An 18,097-nucleotide genomic window follows, 5' to 3' on the forward strand; every position below is an offset into this window, starting at 1 on the left:
CTGTAAACAATGTAGCTGTAAATCAGAAATCTTCACGGAGGGTCCTGCCAGGATTCAACAGGAGTCTGCTCTGGACAAAACATAACTTATTACCTTTACCTACAAACTGAAAGACAAAGTAAAATGAAAGTTAGCAGTTTTTGGAAATTATGGAGGCTGATGGAATTGTAAATTAGACAGATGAATCCTTTGGTAGGGTGGGCTTATTTGAATATCCTGTCTTAATACAGATAAATTTGCACTCACACATCTAAGGAAGAAAGGGCATAGTTTATACAGACACTATTGGGCTAGGTATTTCAAAATGATACAACATGAAAAGAAATCAGGGTCTTGGTAGATAATTGAGCTTGCAGTGGGACGATGCAATTAGAAAGTGAATGTCAGCCCTGAAGCCTAAGCAGGGAAAATATGAAGTGGGAGTAGGAAGGTGATATTAGCTCTGTTTATAGCAAATGTAAAACCGTCACAGGAATGCTGCATGGAATTCTCATACTCACACTTCAGAGTGGACTCTGATAAATCACAAAGTAGTCAGAAAGTCCTGCAAAAAACATGCTGAGATCTGAAAGGCATGCCTTATCGTGAAAAGCTAAGAAAGAGCAAGCTCCCTGTTTTATCAAAAAGACAAACAAGACAATTGTAAAAGATGTTTTGATTGTGATTGGCTTGTGATAAGAGGAAAAGGCATAACAAAGCACAGTATGGGATATTTTTCTCTTGATCTAACTGCAAATAAAGCCCTTAAAAAAAAGCAAACTACCCAGTGATAATTACCCATATTATCTGCGAGATGCTGCATCTTCTACTCTGTATTGATATGTCTAAAGGTCTTTTCACAGAGATTGCACTTTCAGGAGAAATTACAGGCCTGCTGCTGAGACTTAGAGCTGAGGTGCTGCAACTTGCAGGAGCACAATGATCTCTTTCAACCTCCAAGTCTGTGATTAGGTGACTAACACAATTCTACTTTCTTTCTTTGTTTTCTATCAAACAGTATTGATGTATACTTGCTGAGGAAGCACCTCTAAGTCTTTTGAGTTTGAAAATAAGCCATAGTACTGCACCAGCGTTGGACAGATTTATCACCACTGAAATCAACAGACTTGTTTTTTAAAATAATCCTGAGAATGGGGAGACTGTAAAGTTGTTTCTGAACAGCACAACCTGTTCCCACCAAGGAAATAGCCATTCAAAAATCATGCTGAATCACAGGAACTGGAAACAGTACTAAATTTTGTTTCTACAGAGATTAGTTCTGCTGAATACAGAAAAATCACATCCTTCAGTTTGTAATTTTATTTATCTATTCTTATATTGGAAATAACATCTAACTCTTGAGTGGTCCTGACCGCAAAAACACCAGACTATGTTTTCAATAAATAATTCCACTTTAATGGCAAAGTAATAATTTAGACAGATACAGTGTGCACACCTGCAAAAAAATATACGCAAGCTGGTTTACAAGCTAGAGGAACAATAAACCAATAGAAAATACATCATCCAGTTAAGTCCGATGACACCAAATACTTATTATTAGGGTTTTACAAAGACTACAAAAATTTTCAGATGATTTATTTCACTGTTTCTGTCTATTTACATGATATGTTACATCAAAAATGTACAAAATATAAAATGTGTACAGACAAATGCTTCACAAACAATTTCTGAGTTGTAAACTAGGTGGACTCACTGAGATGTATTGCAGGAAGTTTTGTATATGTAATATTGTGTGTTTGTGAGCTGAATATGGCAGGAAAAGATTTGCAGGTTTACTCAGAGCACAGGTACAAGAAAGAGCAGCTTTGCTTGAGTTCTTTGAGTCAGTCAAGGTGTATGAGCTAATATTTTGCATCAGAAATGGATCTAGATTTGGGGGGCATGATGTTGGTTTGACTGAATCCTACATGCATAAATTCAGAGTTTTATTAGGGCAGTAGCACCGTGTAGGAACCTCTAGATTCAGCGATGCAGCTGAGTGCCATTTGGAAACTGCATTGATTTCTTTGAGTTACAGCAAGTGACCACAGGGCAGCCACAAGGAGTTAATAGCACCAGATACACATCCTGAAGGTGACATCCATGGAGGTGTACAGTACATGTCTACACAATGCCAAAGCCCTTAGGTACCTTCTTGTTCATGTGCACCTATTTCAACCTCATGTCTCTTATGGTAAAAGAGCATTTCCGATTACTCTGAGCAGTCTGAATGCAATCTGTTCGTAGCCTGCCGTGACATGTGAACTTATAACATTTTCAGACTTTCCCCCCCCAAATGCATTTGCTTCATATAGATAGTGAAAAGTGCTGACTGTAGCATTGATAGCTCCTGCATAGTCATAATAACTGTAAGTACATGACAAACACACCAGGTAATAACAGCTTTTAAGGTTTGCATTCTTGTATTTGTTTGCAACATATGGGAAATCTCAGCAAGTGAAACATCTCTTAACACCAACAGAATAAAATACATTTTTTTTGTTTGTTTTTGATTTGATTTGTGCAAGGCTTCTTTTTTTGTTTGTTTGTTTGTTTTTTTCAATATTTACAATACCCACCCAATAGACTGTGCAAAACCAACCCACTTTTACAGTATAAACTCTTCCTCTTCCACAGTGGACATCACTGCTTCAATGTTCTTTTATGCTGAATTCTTCAGGTACAACAATAGCAATCAAAACAACATGCTGAAACTAGAAAAAGGAAAAAAAACCCATATATTTGTGCTCATGCTGCATCAAGTGTATCCAGCTCTGCTGGATAAGTATTCAAAACATCTATCCTCCAAAAATTCCATTCCATGGGACTAAATGGATTTGAGCTGATTTTGTCAGCATTTATAGTGGCAGTAGAAGTGGGTTTGGGTTCCTTGTGTATTTCTGAGGGTAGGCAGAGCAATCTATTCACAAGATAAAAATATTATATAGCAACTGTTCTTTCTCGTATCCATTACTTTAAAAAATCATGATATACAGGTATGAGGCTACTATGTTACTGATGTTTTCTCATTAGTAAATGAAGAAAAAAACAGTGTAAATTACCGATGGTTTAGGAATTAAACCAAACTGTAAAACTGTTCTAGAAATCTGTTTTAAGGCAGTGAGACAGCACCATAAGAAATGTTCCTTCTTTCACTGAAAAGGCTCAAACAAATGAAGCCCTAAAAAGCCTTTTATCAGTGTTGGTTAATAATTGGTATAAAACTGTTGTTAAGGAGTGGGCAGGTGGTTAAAAAAGACCCTTGTGGTAAAAAGAACTTTATAAAATCTGTGACTTGTGTACTAAAAACTTGATGGAGCGCATCACCATGACCATGGCAGTTAGAATTAAATTGGCACTTATCCAGCATATCACAGTCATGTTTTCTGGTGATTGCACAATACTGTTTGTGCTTTCTGAGTTACTATCATCTTTGACTCGTTTTGGAATGGGCAGTAGTGTATAACACAAACACCGCTGCCATCCTGTGACCAGCACCATGTGGCACAACAGAGGTTAGAAGAGAATTAGAAGACTGCATTATTCATGCAGTGCTTCAGAATAAACTAAGAGAAAAAAACCAAAGAAGTTTCACTGCAAACTTGTACAGAGAAACAGAGACAGAGAGAGAAAGAGGAAAAGGGAAAAAAAAATCCAGTTTGGCTAACACGTGTGCAATCTGCTTAGATGCCCTTGGTCTAGAGCACTTTCCAGTTGACAAATGGAGTCTCACTTGGCTCCATATGTATTGAAATGCCTTGAAATTAAACTAATTCAAGCTTTCCACTTCAATTTTTCTTCCTGACTTTGCAGAATTAGGTCTCCTGCCTACCTACAACACACCATTCTCACTCAGGGACCTTGGCATGCTGCTTTAATACTGGCAGTGGTCTCGTGGAAACAGATTTTACCATAATCCTCCACCAAGATTTGTCCCTTTCAGAGAGTTGATTCAAGGGATGAATCCAAAATGTCATCATGGTGGCTGGTGCTATCACTGTCACAACTTTGTGCGCTCGAATAGTTGGCTGCCTCTTGAAGCCTCATTAGCATATTCATCTGAAAGAAGAAAGCAATGTTTACATAATCTCATCTCGTTTAATACTGTAGTGACTGTGCTAAAATTTAATTAAGCTCCCTTGCTGTTTGAGGTGTGCTGACATCTAGCTGAGGGACGATACAAAAGGATTTCAGAAAGGGCAGGGTGTTAGCAGCTCCTACTGCCACTCTTTTCATTGCCTTCTGGTTTTTAAATAGAAGTTTAGAGGTCCAAAGAGCCAGAAGGACACAGTGGAACTGCCTGCTAACTCTCTTTAATTGAGGGGTGAGACTGGCTGCAGCTGCCACACTGGCAGGGGAAGGAAGCCATATTTCAGCTGCACATCTGGGTCCATATTTGGACACTGTCAAGCTTCCAGATAATTTTTGGATGGTGTAGGTACACTACAATAGAAAAGCAACTGAAAACACAATCACAGTAACATACCCCCTCTACAAGAGAAAGATGGGGAGGGAGTGAGAGGGGAAGACTGAGGCCAATTGCTTCACAAAAGAGTCCCATCTGTTGTCAATGGGCTGACCTCAGCAGCGGAGCAGCAACAGATCCTCCTACCCAGGAGAGTAGAGCCTCCACTAAATTTGATGATTACTGGTGCCTGAAATCTGAAAAATCATCAAATTGCAGCACTAAGCCCCAGAAAACTACTTGGATGCTTGATGGCTAACTCTTGTGTAATGATCAGGATTTTATTTATAAAAGACTCACTTCTGCCAGCATGCTCAGGACTGCAAGGAACGTTGACATTGCTTTAGAAAGAAGTGTTTTCCAAGAAACAAATATGTTGTCATTACAGAAAACAGGCAATGAAAAACCATAAAGGTATTTTTATCTGTTTGTGTTTTAAGCCCCTGTTTCCAGTTTGCTCAGAAATCCTTACATCTCTATGGATTTAACTTGCACTGTAAAGTTTTCTTTAGGCATTCAACAGTGTTTAATACGATCAGGTAGCTTTTGCTGAAGGTTTAATAGGTATCCATGCTTGTGAATACAGGATACATGTGATGGGTGTTCAATACAGCCTGCACATGACATGTTTTGTTTCCACAAATGCAGTGTCTGTCTCCCCATCAACTCCACTGGAGGCAGGAGCAAGCCCTCCAGTCACAACTTTCAAGCTTCCGATATTTAGTCAGATACAGACGCTGATCAAAACATGCAGGGACCAGGGGTGATGGGACACTGAACTCAAGCTGCCCAAGTATTTTCACCTTAATAGTTTGCTGTGTTGGAGGCTCATCCAATACACTCACTGGCAGCCCAAATCACAGGGTCAAATTGTCATCTGAAAGCTTATGGACTGGGAGATGGGTGGAAATTAGGTGACTTTCTACACGTCCTCAGGATGTAAGGTCTGGTTTTGAATATGAAACAATAAAGCTGAGGAGCCATTTTTTTAGCACTAATAAGAGTTAAAAGCATTTTCCTCTGAGAAATTATCTTTTCCAAGGACTGCCTGTATTCCAGAAATACAGTTCTCTAAAATGGTATTTTGAATTGTGATAAAGGCAATCCATAGAGAAAACACTGTCCAGTTCAACATGTGCACTTTAATAGTCCATTATCAGAGGAGGCAATGGTAAACCCAAAAGTCTGGGATCGTATTTAAATAAAGCAATACATGGCAATGAGGGAAATCAACCTCTTATCATTTAATGCCACCACACTTGCATTCTTTTTACATTAAGACAGTCATCAGCTATCTTGAAATATTCTGAGGAATGGAAGGATGGCTGCCTAATTTCCATTTACACTAAATTCTATATGATTGACAAGTTAGATAATGTGAATATCTTGGTCCTTCATTTGTAGAATGTAGACAAAGGACTGCCCAATGCAGAAAAATGTTTTTAAAGTAAAACCTGATTAATAAGTTGCTGAAGAGTGGTGCTCAAACATTATAATAATGAATAATATAATTATCTATTAATTAATTAATTGTAATAGCGAAGACATTTCTGGGCAGATAGGAAGTGCAAACAATGTAGGGAGATATTAACATGCTTATGATACCTACCTTCCTGTTAGATTTTACTTTCATTTTCAACATTTTAATAAATTATAGTAGGATTCATTTTAAAAGCCCATTTTTGAACAGGTGCACAGTAGATTTTTGCTGTACAGTGTACAATTTCACATGTGACAGTAAAGTGCATCCTGAAAAGTCTTTTCCCAAAAGTTTGAATCTTACCAAGGGATCCCCCTCTGTATCAGTCTGTGGAACATGCTTAGAGGTTGTTCCTTCCTTTGCTGATGCATAACCTTCATAACCAACATCTTCAGGTCTTAACTGAAGTAGCGATGGCCACTCATGTTGTTGAGATGCAGAGCTCCATGGGTAGGTATCAGCCACCCACTTGGAGGGATCCTCCCAGGGTGCCCTCTTCCCGTACATCTATATTACAGATATAAAACAGGTAAGTATTCTACAGAGTTTTCAGTACCAGTTGCAACAGCAGGAAAAAAATCATCAAAAACACCTAAACCATCTTAGAAAGGGCTTTGCTTTCAAATGTGCTCAGCACTCATATATATAAGACATTCAGGAAACTTCATCTGCACTGATGCTCCTTCAACACACAGAGTGGCTGCAAGTTGAAAAGCACTTCATAACTGCTGATACTTGTAGACAACAGTGAGAGCCACAAGTTCTTGATACAATGTGAAATGAGACCTTCAGGTAATTTGCTTATGGTACGTCAGTGAAATTAACTCAGACCTATCTAAAGAATTCACATTAATTGGATTTTGTTTAAAGTGAATTAGGAAGTGTCAGTACAGATTGCTCGCTTCTCCTAGCAAAATGGAATGCAGAAGAACTTCACATGGAATAGATTTTTCCCTACTATGAAAAAGCAAAATGCTTACAAATCTGGAAGGATGACAGAGGAAGTAAGAATGAGGATATTGTAATTTTAGGAGGTCTGGTAGCCTCCTCACTAAAATGCAGCCATCTCTACATTGCTATTCACAAGTAACAAGTTAACCGAGAACCCCTTCGTTGCTGCTTTAAAGATTTCCTTTAGCTGTGACAATGACACATTGGGATAGGGAGCCATTGACTAAGCTTTCTGTAATTTCTCCCGCCTCAGTCTCATGCAATCCACGGAACAGCATATTGGCAGGGCATACACTCATGGAAGATTTAGATAGGCTGCACTCCTGAAGGGAGTAAAACACGGAAGGATTTTAGTGCTAGAGGCAGATGTGCTTATCACTGCAACACCTGCTCCCAGGCCTTTGCTGACAGAGCTTCAGGTTAGGCAGCCAAATTCCCTATATTATGCAGAGATACTCAGACTCCTTCTGCCCTACACTGGGGTTAGGCTGCTACAACAGGGATCTGTCTAACTAAGCCAAGAGGAAGTGTTTCTTATGGAGGTAGTAGGCTAACTCCAGGCTGCAGAAGCACTTCCCTTCATCTGAGATTAACAGAAAAGAAATCTTTTCTGGAATCTGTAGCAAGGCTTGCAAATTCTGTAGCTGACAAGTGAGTTTGGAAAGTGTCAAGCTAGAAAGGCAGTTTCTACTCATCCCTAGTTCCAGGAACACCTAATTATATAATATAAAATATTTCTATTTATTATTAATAATGTTATTCTATGAAAGCTATCCAAAGCAGCTAAAAACTGGTACAGTTTAAACAAACATATTTTCTTCTATATGCTGCCATCATCTGCTCCAGAATTGAAGTTTTCATTTAAGCAGTTACCCTGTACACTTGGTAAAATATGAGCATGAAGAATATCAGTGCATTTTTATAGCTGGTCTAAACAAGTGTTGTTAATCTTACTGTTGCTGTTATATCAAATATTTGGTGGTTTTCTGCACAACACATAAATATTATGTAAGTACCAGAGAGATAAGCAGTTTTAGGAAAGCATGAGATATTCAACAGGCAAGATTCTAAACCTCCATCACATCAGGATGTCACTGTGTCAATAAAAGGTGATAAAAAAACTGCAGCTGCTTACACAGTTTTTGATTAGTCCATAACAATTCCCTCTGCACTGTATAGTAATTTCTTTCAGTGTCAAGTGTGGAAAAAAGTGCCTTTCCACAAAGCATCTTTCTAGAGGACATAGAATTGCAGTGCATAAACAAAAAAAAAGGAAAAGGGAGAAAGCCAAATAAAGGTTGGGAAAAAAGATAGAAAGACAAAAGAAAGGATTAATGTCAAGATTTAGATTTTCTCCAAATATGTGGAATTGTCTGAAATCCTAATCTATCCTCTGGGATAACCCAGAGAGTTATTCTCTTGGGGGATACCTCACTGCAATCTTCCAGTACTTGAAGGGGCTTATAAAGAAGAGGCAGAGCAACGTTTTTTTTATGTGGGCAAATGGTGATAGGACAATGGGAAACAGTTTTACTAAGTGAGGAGAGATTTAGATTATATGTTAGGAAGAAATTCTTTACTCAGAGGGTGGTAAGGCACTGGAACAGGTTGTCCAGAGAAGTTGTGGATGTCCCATCCCTGGAAGTGTTTAAGGATGATGCTCTGAGCAACCTGATTTAATGCCCATGCCAGGGGGGCTGGAACTAGGTAATCTTTAAGGCCCCTTGCAACCCAAGCCTTTCTATGATTCTATGAAAATATCCCTGTTCACAAGCTTTTCTCCACAAGCCTGTGTACCTACGTGTGTATGTAGGTGGGAGAGGAATACACAGACCAAAGCTATTTTCTTGCAGCATGTAGGACTTATTAACCTTTCCATGCAGGGGTAGGTTGAGACTGCCTTGACTCACGGAGACAATCTGACCTGTATTTAGCATTGCCGTGAACTCTTTAGGCAGTGGAAAAAAGCCCACCTTCTTCCAGTCACAGAGGAGAAACCCACTTCATAAAATAGAAGATATTGGTGCTGGAGCAGACAAAGCAATCATACATCAGAGTAAGAGCAGGTTAAAAGGAATTTGAGCTGATTTCTATAATCCCTCCAAAGATTTTCTCCTTGCAAATGCAACAGCATTCATACCAGGATGCAATGGTTTAAAGTAGCTTGGAGAAAACCTATGAGAAGAATTTCAAAAATTTTCTAGGAAACAAATGACATACCTGAAGACCTTCTCTCACAGCTTCCAGAAGATATGGCACCAGGGAATAGTTCCAGAGGTCTGTGAACCACACTCTGGAGCCATCAACATCCATAGGGCAAGGGAGGAAGAGACGGGGACCTGAGAAGTCAAATTGTGTATTAAAAAAGGTGGAACTGTGGAACACACATTAAAGACAATCTTTGCAGAATTAAAATAATACTATTGGAGCAAACTCAAGAGAAGAGAATACTAATACAGGACTACAGTAAAGAAGCTAACAGTCTCCTGTTATTAAAAATGAACTAGTATCCCTTTATTAATTTTAGGGCCCAATGAACACTTACAAGTTTCATGGAAAGCTATATAAAAGGTTGACTTCTTTGTTAACATAGTTATTCCATTAAAAGACACCAGGTCCAAGGGTTTTTATTGCTGTAATTATACTGCAGTGCGAAAGCAGAAGAAAAAATTAAGCTTAAGAAAGTTGCTATTGAGGTAATTTTATTAAAAAAATCTTTTAAAATTGTAATGGTTTACTTGAAAGTCTTTAGCGATGAAGGAAGAAATACCAGGAAATACAAACTCTCTCATTAAATTTTCTTTCTTATGTCAGTTTTGCTGACAACTAGACGAATTCTCCACACCTATGTTGTACTTCCCATTGAGAGATGACAACTTTTAAAAGAACAATATATCCTTCACAAATCCCTAAAATGTTCAGCCTGCATCCTTATTTCCAACAATTCCACCAATGGACTCACCAATGGTTACATCTGAAGAGCTGTGCGTTTCTAGGAAGCTGTTGAGATGATGCCATGTTTTGGGGATCCAGTCAATGATTTTCATGAGCTCATTATTGCGTACGTTCTTTTCTATTTCAGTTTCAATCAGTTTCCTTCTCAGATATCTGCCTAAGAAACCTTTAACAGGCTCTGTGTGATTAGCACACAGCACCCACCTGGGTAGAAGAGATAAATGTCAAGCAGCGATAAAGAGCAAGTACATTATTTCCTCTTAAACACATACATGAAAGTAATGCCATAAGCTTCTGAGTCTCATTAGTCAGCAAGTATAAAACTGCTCCAATAAACCTCATTAATGCTTACTACTTCAACACAGCCATTTCAGGTTCCAGCAGGAATTCAAGACACTGCTGAAGACAAATGAAATGCAGGAATGCAATCATCTTCAGCAACTTGCTAGGGGTGCCAGACGGTATCTTATTTCTTTCACCATTCCCCAACACCATTCAAAAACCCATCAACAGAGGAGAGACACTGAAACTAAAATACTTTGCTGTGGTGAGACACAAGATCAATATTTATCAAAGAAGGGCTTAGAAGCAGGGAGCTGTGCAAACACGGCCACAGTACATACAGGGTGGACATACCTGAAATTGTGATGCAGCTCCAGATTTGGTGAAGAAGAAACTCCCTGGTTCATAGTTCCAATAATATAGGGACTGAAAAGAGAAAAGCAGTAGAATTTTTTTTGAGGGAGAATTCATTCAAATATTTGGAGAATATTTATTCTTCTTATCTGCACTAGCCCAATTTCAAGAGAGTCTCTGGATGTATTGTAGACTTAGATTTACAATATTTCTGAGGTGTCCTTTAAAAAATGTTTATTCTTGTATGATTTCCCTCTCTGCGCATTTTTAGTTTCCTAGTATTTATCCATAATAAAGAAATAAATAAGCAAACATGTCTTAATGTAATTCATAATTTTGCAGTAGACCTTAGTGTTTTAATTTCAGAAGCCAATGAATCTCATGAGTAAGACATTGCATGCCCTGATTTTATGAAGGGAAGTCCCTATGATGGCACTTTTACAGCAGAAATAACCAATGTTGTAGGCTAGTACAAGTTCCAGAAAACAGTATTTTTAGTCTTGCTTGAGAATAAAGGAGTCAGCAAACTCCATACTTCTGCACTGCTATAAACTGTGGGAAGGGCAAGTATGCTAGATATACAGCTGCTTCTGCATGTCATGATTTATCCCAGATTCCACTATTACAAAGTGTAATTCTTATTCTACCATAAGATGTCCTCATGGTACTAACGAGCTTGTGTAATCTGACAGGGTGCAAAGGATAAGTCAAATGCTTAAGTACTTACTTAAATCTTGTGTTAAATTTACATCTCACTGAGAAGCACAGGAGTCATGTAAATGAAGTGAAGCAGACAACTAACTACTTTGCTAAAGAGGGTTAAAATTATTGAAGCACATAAGGGCCGGGAGTCCTAAGTTTCCAATGGGACATTTTATTTTGTAAAATAACAAAGAACTTTTACTGTTTTAGTTGCAAAATGTGTGTGAAAGGAGAGAGAAGAGCTACTACCTACCATTTATTATATTTACAGTTGAGGAAACCATTGAAGATGTCACTTAGTGAACTGATGTGGTGGAGGTTATCAAGAATTATGACGACAGGGAGGTCAGCACCATTGTTGTCAGCACTGCATTGCTCAGCTAGGTTTGCTAGGTATTGTCGCAGATCCTTCAGCAGAATTAACAAAAACCCCCCACCACAACAACCAAACAAACACAGAAACAAAACAAAACAAAACACCCAGAAAACATTAATCCAATTAGACCACAGATGTAATTTTAGTGGAAAAAAAAATTTAGAAAGATAAAATGACTGCTAAAGAATTTCCCTTCTGTGGATTATTCAGTTAGATCTGCACATGCAGGAAGATGCTGCTTAGACAGGGCAACACTGAAACCACATAGGTAAAAAAAAAAGGTACTAAACATAAGGTAAATGACTGAAGCATTCTGAGTTGGTGGATACATTCCTTAGAAATTTGCTGGTAAAATATTTCCAGAGGAAAATAGGTTGCAATAAATAGGTCATTTGCAATGGGCTGAGATACATTAATTTTTAGACCTTCATTCTTATGAATGCCACATTTATATATCAAAAAAACCCCACCAAACTATCACACAATCTAGGTGTATTAAACTGCTCCTTCAGATACCTCCTTTCATCACTCCCACTGAAAATCTGCCTGCCCTTTTGGGAATGCTATATCCCACCCCAATATAAGATTTGTTGCATAAATTCTTTTTTCCTGTCGGCTGTCTGGTTGCTGTTTAGTACTGGAGGAAAAGAGAGGGTTTTATAATCAAAACATTTAATATTTTTGTCAACACTTTCTTGCCCTTGAAGATCTGGGCTAGTTGAATTTTACAGCTGTATCTCTAGAGGTATCTAATTTTGTCAGGGTTGGAAATGCTCAGTATTATGAACAAAGTTCCTATTGTCATTTTACTTTCTGGATCAGGGATAGCAGAATCTTTTCTTCTTTTATGGGAACATGCAATCCTTTTTTATTTCAAGAAAGATTTTTCTTCGCCTTTTTATGATCAGGTGTCTCTAGGGGAACATTATGGGTTTCTTCCATGGAATGGCACCATCTGTATTATACAAACGCACTTGGTATTTGACAATGTTGCTTTTTTCCTTTTTTTTACTAGAAAATCAAAAGTTCTATATAAATGTGGATAGAAACAAAGGAAAATGGGGAGGGGAACCAAACCAAACCAAAAAACAACAGCCAAACTCCAAAAGACATAGACCAAGCTGTTTACCATAAATCCAAAAGCTTGCTCTTTTGTGGGACAATTTTCTTTATAGATGTGTATAGTATAACAATAAAACATAAACACTTCCCCTGCCAAAGTAAATGGCATCACAAATCCTTTGCATAAAGACAGTGAAAAGTGGTTATTTTTACTGGAATGGTCCTCTTGCCCCTTTGGGATCTGTATATTCTTTCTTCTTATATTATGTTAGCATTCATTATGTTCTGTACAAACCAGAAAGCTCTTGTCAAACCCCTTCATTTTCTTTTCCCTTGGTACCATGTCAGGAGTATACCCAATTCAGGACAGCAAGTGAATAGTATTATCTGTGGCTAGCACAGTAGTTATGCTGGAAGCCTGATATTCTAAGCTATGTAAATCACTGTGAATGTGACACAGTGTGTAAGGTAATTTCAGTATGGTCAGCTTCCTGATAGAAACCACAACAGTTGTACTTATCCAGTGCTGATTAAGAAGCTAAACCCAACACAATAATTCAAAATCCCCATTTTGAAATCTTTGCTAACAAAAGCTGATGTTATCTTCATGAAAAAGCATGTTACACTAGTATTACTATATAGTGAACCTTCTGACAAAGGAATTACAGACACTCCAAAAATTTAATTTATATTAAATTAATAGGAATTTGACTCTGCATCTCCCCTTAAAGTGGGTTTCCTTGAGAGAGGGAAAATTGAGACTTCCTTCACAGTACTTCAAAGGTTTGTTTAGAACAGAAAGATCTGGTCCCTGTACACCAGTGGGACTGGAAACTGAATTCTTGAAGGAAAAATGCTAACTGAGCAGCAAAAGAGTACTCCAATTAATAGAATCTGCTCTGCATCGTCACTACAAATTGGGCAATAGATTATCTTTTTGACTGTAACTTACCTTGCTTGACTTGTGATCTACGTTAAAAGTTGCAACTGCATCCTCAGTTTTTTTCCTGCCAGATTTGGTTATAATATATTCAGCCAGTCTGTTAGCTAAATAGGTCTTTCCTGTGCCACTGGGTCCCGACAGAATAATTCTGCGATGCTCCATCAGTAAATTAAAGTACCGTTGGGTAATTGGCTTAGGAATTAATGTGTCAAACACAAAACTGTCCAGACTGTTTTCTTCCACTCCTGGGAACAAAAGACAAGAAAAATGGTCTCTCTTCATCCTTGCTAAGCTAGGTATTTGGCCTGGCACCTGATGGCATCAGTGCTATGCTGAAATCAAGGTAAGATACTTCTGCCTAAATCAAATCCCTATCAAGGACCTCCACTTACTGCGGAAATACTGACATCCTTCCACAGCAGCAGAAAATTAAACAGTAGTAGTGAGACGAGATGAGTGGAAGAGATGAAATCAAAGTAAATGTAAAGCGAAGGCTCAGTGAGGCAAAGATATATGCTTCAGACATTACAGGCAGCCATGACAAAGAAAAGGTTAAAGTGACAGCCACAAGGGTTACCAGTTGTCACATCAGTGTATGTAAAGTTCTCTGAAGGCCCCCCTGCCCTCCAATAGCAAATCCCTAGAGCTTTTGAAATGTATGGAATTTTTCCTGTGGAAAGGGATAAAGCATAAATATTTCTCATCACAATCTCTGTTTTGGTGTTAGTTTTTTTTGCCACTATTTAGAAATCTGTACTTTTTTTGTGATTCGGCAGGGAGGCAGGGAAGGACAGAGATATTCTTACATTTCCCTCAAAAGGCCACACTGCGTTAGGTATTATACAATGTCTCACAGAGAGTTTATGTGGAACTGGAGACAAAATACAGAAAGGTCAGGTGTAAGAAAAATAATTGTGAAAGGATGGGGAATTGCAGTAAAGAATTCTACAGTATCTGCAAAAATATTCTTGAGGTTTTACCTTTCAGGTTCACAGTGATGATGTTATTATCTCCAACCAGATATCCACAAGGCAGCAGTTCAGGCACTTCTAGGCTATGGGCTCTAATTACATCCCCTATACAATAGCTAGCAATGCAGTCAGAGCTTAAGCCCAGGCTAGTAGTTGGGTCCACTCGGAAAATATATTCCTGAAATTATACAAAAATATAAGACATAAAAATGTTTTTTGAATGAAAATAGTTTGGAAAACTCCCTACAGACATAAAAAAAGAACAGCAACATTAAGAATGAAGCTTAATAGTGGTGTTAGCTATGCATAAGAAACCAAACCAAAGACTTGACAAGACAACCCAAAGAATACAGAAATTTTCTAAAGTTAAAAAGAAAATTGTAATAATACTTAAGTTAATTTTTCAGTGTCTTACCTTAAAGAGACGTCTGATTACACCATCTAAGACATCCCATTTTGTTTTTCCACTGACTCCAATTGATCCTATCAGGTATGCATGTGGTTTTTGATCCTGCAAAGAGATTTTTGGAAATTGGACTAAAAATTGGGCTAATTAGTTTTCTATGAAGATTCTTAGCTTTCCTAACAAAAAAAAAAAAGAATATTATTTAGAATGTGATGTCGCTAATAATCTCTGCTCCAGGAATAGGTATACATGGTATTACTTCAGTACATCTTCATAAAGAAGGAAATACTTATTCTTATTCTGCTGTTTGATTATATCTGTGTTTTTAAAGAGATGAATATAAATAAATGTTGCACATCTATAATATTTTGTAACACAGATCATGAAAACATGACAATGCAATTCCAAATTGATAACCTCAGCAGCATAATCATAGTTGCACACAAAGGAGTCCAAGGCATAGATCTGATTTATAATGACTTTTAAATGGGGATTGTAAATCCCAGAACATCACACTACTAATTAAACTGATAATTGGTATTGTCTGAGCTACCAAAAAGGCAGAAAGAGGCCATAGGACATCAGTCTATGGGGAATGCCTAACTGTATTGAGCATGGATGACGGAGAAGAGAGATGTTACCTTTAGGATAGTTCCCTTCAGTTCCTGGGCTTAAAATACTGAAAAAAGTTGAGTTCCTATAGTCCAGCATTTGCTAGAGCTATAATTTTGCATCTAGACCTTTGGGTAATGCACTTACCTTGGCTCGACTATAGCCCTTGTTTATAGTGACTAAAATTTTCACACTGTGACCTTTGTGGAGCGCTCCATCAGTGACATCATCCAACAAAATATCTACAGTAAAAGAAGGGAAGTGATCAGTCTGAAAAATGACATCAGTTATGTTCACATCATCAGTTCAATATTTGTCCAAAGGATTTTTTGGTTAAAAAGATAGGCTTCCATGACTTGGTTAAAAAGAAAGACTGCCGTGACAACATCTTGCAATCATATTAGTCTGTAATTATTCCTAATTCAACATTCTGTTGGAGATGAGAAAACCATTACAAGTTGTCATTTTTTGAAGGAATATTAGGAATTCTAATCATGTAGAAATGAATAGGGAATCTATAAATAAATAAAAACTTACATTATAGTCTTGTCTTTGCTTTCCTTCTTGGAACTTTTTCAAAATTACCATATGTTCACAAAGTAATGTTTAAAAACTAAATTAAGGTTATATCTTTGGGTACTCATTGTGCCCTTTAAAATGTTATAAGGAGAGAAAACAAGAAATCCTTGCATTGATATGTTTGCTGTTAAATAAAATAGCATTTAATTTCTCTTTCCAGATGATTTTTTTACCTTCAATACATATGGCATGGATAGAGTCTTTTTTACCTTCACAATACAGGCTTACAAACAGTTCCATTAGAAAACCACTTTGGATGCCTCCAGAATATGGGACTCTGTATTTAGCCATTCTGCTAAGGAAAGGCTTAATCTTTCTTGGAGGTAAAAAGTGATTTTGATCTGCTCTGCACCTCTGTTACTACCTCTTCACTAACTCCTAAAATGAGAAAGCAGAAGTATGTATTTTTATGTATTTTTTACTAAAAGCTGAGCCTGTAGCTTTATTGCAAGTGCTAAAACTGCTGTCTTCCTCTAGAAGTTCTCTCAGGGATTTTACTGTCAGACATTTAAGCTAACTATCAAATTAGGAGAGATTATGGATTTGCATTTTCTTCAAAGGTCAGCACAGTAATCCACTACCCTAAATCCTGTTCATTCTTATTGTGGTGATTGAAGAAAATCATCGACTTCATGACATATTCTGCACAGGGTCAGATTTCATCCAAATTAAATGAGATGCCAGTAAGATTCAGTCACTTGTTCAAAGGAAAACCAAAGAAGACTTATGGAGATGATTTCAATGAATATATTAAAAATAACTTTTCATGTAAAAAGTTTGGTAACTTACACCCAGATTCTGCAGGTTTTTTTTTTTAAGTTGGTCAAATGAAGAGGTCTTTTTTTTTTGTGAGCTTAAATAAATTAATGCTTGTTTTTTTCCAGGCAGACAGTTTTTCTGTGCCACCAACACTGAATGTTTCACTTCAATTGTCTTGTGTTTTGGCATATTTCACAAAACTTAAGAGTTTTGATAATTGTCCGAGGGCAATTTACAGTATAACTGATCCCCCTATGAAATTTTCAATCTCAAAATAACCCTAATGTAGCCTTTAAATACATTCTCCTCTAAGTCTTTAGGAATGAGGAATCACTCTGTGGATAGAGGAAAAAAAATCCACTTTTTAAGAACTCTCACTGACACAGGGGCTGAGAAAATGTCCAAGGGGTTCTAATTGTACTAGCTGTTTTAATTAGCCCCTGCTAAGTCTCCTTAGGCCCACTATGGTAACTGTAGTTCACTTATTGTCTGAGCTTTAGCACTCTGGACCTGTTGTGTACTAGTCCTTGTTTGCTGCTCTTACTCCAGTGATTTACTGAAATATGGGTGTCTATAACCACTGAGCCCTTTGGTGCTCAACCTATCTGGAGGATATCATCATACCCTTAGGAAATGAAAATGAATAGCTTTGGTCATTTGCAGATGACCATGGTCATTTGGAGACACTGGTCTCCCAGAAAGTGCAATTTTTTTAATATGAAGAGCCAAAGCCCCCAATTGTCTCAGCTTAGTCCTCAGCATGATTAGCCTCTCCATATCTGATGGAATTTTGTTCAATAGTACTCCAGCTGCCACAGATATCCCACAAAACTTGGTAGAAAGCTGTCACCTTTCCAAGTTCTCTGGCATAGCAACAAAATGATAATCACAATGATCAAAAATTCAGATTCATAATCAAATGAAATCCTCAACTTCTCATTAGGCATCCTCATTTCCCTAATTTAACCAAAAGTAATTATTTTGCATGCTAGGAAAACAGTTCGAACAATAACATAGAAAATTATGGAAAGCTTATGGAAAAATGGAATCATTTAGGTTGGAAAAGACCCTTAAGACCATTGAGTCCAATCACTTCTCCCAGTCATCCTGTTCTTCTTCTTGTTTCTTCTCTTGTTCCTTTTCCCCTTTTCCTCTTCCCTTTCCTCTTTTTCTTCCAGTTTTTATTTTTTCTATTCTTTTCCTAAGCACTTCTCTCTGATT

The 18,097-nt window shown here is 37.5% G+C and overlaps 1 protein-coding gene across 9 annotated transcripts in view; it reads right to left on the minus strand.

The window, feature by feature from the left end:
* Nucleotides 1-1,372: 1,372 nt before the first annotated feature.
* NAV3 (neuron navigator 3) overlaps nt 1,373-18,097 on the minus strand; it is a 534,722-nt gene continuing 517,997 nt past the window's right edge. For 8 of the 9 annotated variants that reach the window (XM_027747750.2, XM_039386754.1, XM_039386755.1 and 5 more), the window contains 10 exons: nt 15,686-15,780; nt 14,936-15,031; nt 14,530-14,698; nt 13,559-13,794; nt 11,422-11,576; nt 10,467-10,538; nt 9,838-10,034; nt 9,096-9,214; nt 6,228-6,431; nt 1,373-4,038 (listed from right to left, as the gene is read on the minus strand). In XM_027747750.2, coding sequence (XP_027603551.1) covers nt 3,919-4,038; nt 6,228-6,431; nt 9,096-9,214; nt 9,838-10,034; nt 10,467-10,538; nt 11,422-11,576; nt 13,559-13,794; nt 14,530-14,698; nt 14,936-15,031; nt 15,686-15,780 — 1,463 coding nt within the window. In that variant the 3' untranslated portion in view covers nt 1,373-3,918. The remainder of the gene's footprint in view (nt 4,039-6,227; nt 6,432-9,095; nt 9,215-9,837; nt 10,035-10,466; nt 10,539-11,421; nt 11,577-13,558; nt 13,795-14,529; nt 14,699-14,935; nt 15,032-15,685; nt 15,781-18,097) is intronic. The other variant, XM_027747746.2, reaches the window with a different exon arrangement.

This window comes from Pipra filicauda, unplaced genomic scaffold (assembly GCF_003945595.2).
Source record: "Pipra filicauda isolate LSUMZ 115617 unplaced genomic scaffold, ASM394559v2 scaffold4_size7858003_pilon, whole genome shotgun sequence".
NCBI lineage: Eukaryota > Metazoa > Chordata > Aves > Passeriformes > Pipridae > Pipra > Pipra filicauda.